The sequence below is a fragment of the Protobothrops mucrosquamatus genome, unplaced genomic scaffold, assembly GCF_001527695.2.
Source record: "Protobothrops mucrosquamatus isolate PMUCROS unplaced genomic scaffold, P.Mucros_1.0 scaffold12623, whole genome shotgun sequence".
Taxonomy (NCBI): domain Eukaryota; kingdom Metazoa; phylum Chordata; class Lepidosauria; order Squamata; family Viperidae; genus Protobothrops; species Protobothrops mucrosquamatus.
Genome location: NW_015398399.1, coordinates 2803 through 6965, shown reverse-complemented (window position 1 = coordinate 6965; position 4163 = coordinate 2803). Strand labels below are relative to the sequence as shown.

General features: G+C 43.0%; 1 protein-coding gene across 1 annotated transcript in view; it reads left to right on the top strand.

The window, feature by feature from the left end:
- Positions 1-508: 508 nt before the first annotated feature.
- Positions 509-4163, top strand: part of LOC107301428 (two pore calcium channel protein 1-like) — a gene marked incomplete at both ends in the record, with an annotated part of 6154 nt that continues 2499 nt past the window's right edge. Inside the window, 4 exons of the mRNA XM_015830654.2 lie at positions 509-567; positions 1833-1932; positions 2730-2846; positions 3295-3419. Coding sequence (XP_015686140.2) covers positions 509-567; positions 1833-1932; positions 2730-2846; positions 3295-3419 — 401 coding nt within the window. The remainder of the gene's footprint in view (positions 568-1832; positions 1933-2729; positions 2847-3294; positions 3420-4163) is intronic.

Genomic DNA, 4163 nt, shown 5'->3' with positions numbered 1-4163 from the left:
TTCTGACAGATCTTGTCACTAGGCTCAGCCAAATTAAGAGAGGGATGATTTGTATATAGAAAGAACGTCTGGTTCCTATTGAGTCCAATTCTTTGGCACAGCGTAGAGATGATTGCTATCTATAGGAAGCCCTAGTCATTAGTTGCCAGGGAGAAATGGAAGGTAATACTGGTAGCCCTCTACTTAACGGCTGCCATGGAACCAGAATTTCTGTTGCTAAACAAGGACCTTCCAGATTTTGATCACGTGATGCTGCGAAGGTCGTAAGTGTGAAAAATGGTCCTAAGTCACCTTTTTCCAGTTGTAACATTGGAGCAGTCACTAAATGAAAGGTTGTAAGTTGAGAACTTCCTGTAACGAACACTGTAATGGAGGGGGGCATGTCAGGTAAACATTACCTGTCTGTTCGCTTAACCTGAGAGGCATCTGAGATTCTTCTGGGCCCGACAATTCAGACTCATCTGTTTTCATTTTCTTTCTTCGCGGTGCTTTTTTCGTTCTTTTGCAGTATTTCAACACTTTGGAGAACAGCCTGGTGAATCTTTTCGTTCTTCTCACCACTGCCAAGTAAGACTTGGGTTCTTGAGAAGCCACAATAGAGGGGACGGTGATGGGAGGGCAGAGGAAAACTTGCTACCTTGCTTTTTCCAGCAGCTCGTGTTTCAGCATCTTTATTTGAAAGAGGGTGGAGAAAGTCACCTCTGCTGAATTAAAACAGGGAGAAGTCAGAAAACCCAAAGCAAATCTGTTTTTTGATATTTATTTGGGAAGTGCAAAATTAAATTGTCTTTTTGTCAATCAGTTAATCTTAACTTTGGCCATAGACCAGCATGGAACTCAGAACAATTACTTTACATAAAAATGTTCATAAAAACCAATGGAATAAAATAAGGTAAAGATAAAATTATTGACGTAAATAAGTAAATAAATGGGAATTAAAACGCACAAGCATCCTGTATAAATTGCAGTCAATTTTACAAGGAGTACCGGTAATTAATTTTGAATGAATGAATGAATGAATGAATTATACAAGGGAGCAAAATTAATCAGTTCATTCATTCATTAATTTTGCCTCCTTACATAATGCAACCCTCAATTTTTTTTTCTTAATTTATTGACTTGGTTGGAACTCCTCAAGGCAGCCAACACAATTTAACAAATTAAAACTGTTGATTTATTTTTTTTAACAAATTAAACATCGAAGCTGTTCCCGGTCAGAAGTAGTTTTTTTTGGGACTGGATGCAGCCTTCCCTGGAGTCGGGAGACCGCTTCAAGATCGGTCTCCCGAAAGCATTTTAGAGTAGGCAGATAATAGCTACCTGCCACATCTCAGCGCAGCCGTGACTTTTTGGGGATGGTGTGACTGTCTTCTGGAGAACAGATTTGAATTTTTGTACACAGCCTTTCACCATAAAATCTCCTCTGATTGTCGGTCTAAACGGAGGCGATTATTTGTTGGCTTATTATGTAATGATACGTGGGAAAAACCTTGAGGAACGGGTCCCAGAGACACACCCAAGGGAAGGGTCAGATGGCATAGCCCACAGCTGCATAATGGGTGGAGAAAATGGTTCAAAAGACACCCCCTCTAGTTTCTTGAGATGTAAAGGGGGCAGGAGAAATAAAAGGAGGAGGAACCCTTAGCTGTATAATACCGGTAGGAAGAGACAGGTTATAAAGGAGATGGGGGGAGATTTGTCCTCTTAATCTGGCGAGATTCTCTTAATGTAGCGTTACAATGAAGTAGAATTATCTCTCATCTCATCCTGTTTCCTAGCTGGCCTACCTGCTAAGGGTGACCATTTCTCTTCTCTCTTTCTTTCGGACATAGTTTCCCCGACGTGATGATGCCGTCTTATTCCCGAAACCCGTGGTCCTGTGTCTTTTTCATTGTGTATCTTTCCATCGAGTTGTATTTCATTATGAATTTGGTAAGCACAGCGTCCAACCTTTGGAGTAATGCTTGGTGATTCTTTCTCCTGATTTAAATCTTGGGTCTTTTAGCACCTCCAGCCAGACTGTCTCTTTCATACATCTGTAAGAGAGCCAGTTGGGTCTAGTGGTTAAGGCACTAGACTCAGAAGCAGGAGGCCACGAGTTCTAGTCCCGCCGTAATCATGAAAGCTGACTGGATGACTTTGGGCCAATCACTAAGAGACTGGGAGTTCTAGTTCCCGCCTTAGCGTGAAAGCCAACTGGGTGGCTTTGGGCCAATCACCAGGAGACTCTGATTTCTAGTCCCACCTTAGCCACGAAAGCTAGCTGGGTGACTTCGGGCCAGTCCCTCCTTCTCAAAAACCTCACAGGGTTGTTGTTATGGGGAAAAGAGGAAGAGGGATGCCAGAGCAGCAGTTTCCCAAGTGGACCTAGAGATGGATGCAAGTGTGATCTTATATGGACTGCTTTGATTTGAAGAATGGCCCCTCCCATATTAAGACAGCTCCACATCACTGGAAGAATCGGAGCCAGTGATGGGAGCTTTGACTATTTTATTATTTTATTTCATTTATTTTTTTTAAAAAAATTGCCAGACGACAGACACGTGTTTAATCCCCAAGCGTGTTTAAACTCCGCCTGCCTCCGCCGGAAGTTGGTTGCAAGCTTCCCCTAATATCTCTCCCATTCCTTCCTACCTCCCAGCTTGACTTTTGACACTTCCCTCCTGTCCGTTTAGGCTGCCATGTTCTTGATTCATGCTTCCCGCTTTCTTTCTTTCTTTCTCCTGCAGCTCCTGGCTGTCGTCTTTGATACCTTCAGTGCCGTTGAGAAAATGAAGTTCCGGTCACTCTTGCTTCACAAGCGCATGGCCGTCCAGCACGCCTACCGCCTGCTGGTTAGCAAACAGGTGGGTAGGTGGTCCTGGGTACACATGGAGGGGGGGAGGGTGTCTCCAGGAAGAAAGGTGTGGTGATGAGCTGTGAGGAACAGGAGGAAGAGCTGCAGCAATTGATGGCTGTCGTCCAGTATTTGAGAGGCTGCCCCAAAGAAGAGGCAGTCAAGCTATCCTCCAAAGCACCAGAAGGCAGTATAAGAAAAAAACGGACGGGAACTAATCCAGGAGAGAAGCAACCTAGAACTAAAGAGAAATTTCCTGGCAGTGAGAACAATTAACCAGTGGAACAACCTGCCTCCAGAAGTTGTGGATGCTCCATCACTGGAGGTTTTCAAGAAGAGACTTTTTTTCCAGTGCCGTTGTAACTTCGCTCAGGAAACGAGCGGTTGTCAGTCGAGGACTACTTGCAGTAGCCTGCCCTCTGTACATGCTCTGTGTAACTTCCTTCTTTTGTCTCTAGAGACCCTCTGGGATTGCGTTCAAGCAGTTTGATGGCCTCATGCGCTTCTACGCGCCCCGGATGAACGTTCGGGACCGTTATCTGACTTTCAAAGCACTGAGTCAAAGCAGCAGCCCTTTAATCAGGTAAGGACAAAGATTTTTTTTTTTCTCCTGCCCCATGGAAGAAGCTGGAAAGACTATGAAACTTTCCTTTCCCCCAAACAAACTTCAGCAGAATTAGCCTGCACTGCTGCATTCTAACCACTGTGCCTTTTTTGGGGGGGGGGAGCTCATTTGGGACGTTCCGAGACCCTTGTCACTTTAAACCATCATTAAACGGTCGTTAAGTCGAAGAGTCCCTGTATCTTAAGAAGTTAGCCACATATGGGTTTTTTTAATATATAACAAGTTTTTATTGGTTTTTCCAGTTTTACATTTAAGTGTTTAGAAAGCAGTGTGGTGATTGGGTAGTCAATAGTACAATAACAAAATCTTTAGTAATATCTCAGGTTACATCATCAAAAAATCCCTTCTCTGTTTCCCTTAACATTTGCTATATCGTATTTAAGCTAGTAAATTTATCATTATAATTGTTATAATTATAAAAAAAAGCCACATGTGGTTTTTATGCGTGTGTGGTAGCCTTAACATGTTGTGCAAAGATCGAGTAAAATAGCTTTTTATCGCCCAGCTGAGGGACACGCCTGGGTGCGGGTGTACATGTGTGTCAGGGCTTTATAATAACACAGTGTGATCATCTGGCAGTCTTGTGTGCTAAGCAGTTAACAAATTTTATAGTAAGGATCCTAGGGGACCGCAGTGAAATGTTCTTATAAAAGGAACAAAATCTTTGAAGATTTGCCTCCCTTTTTTTTTTTTTTTTTTTTT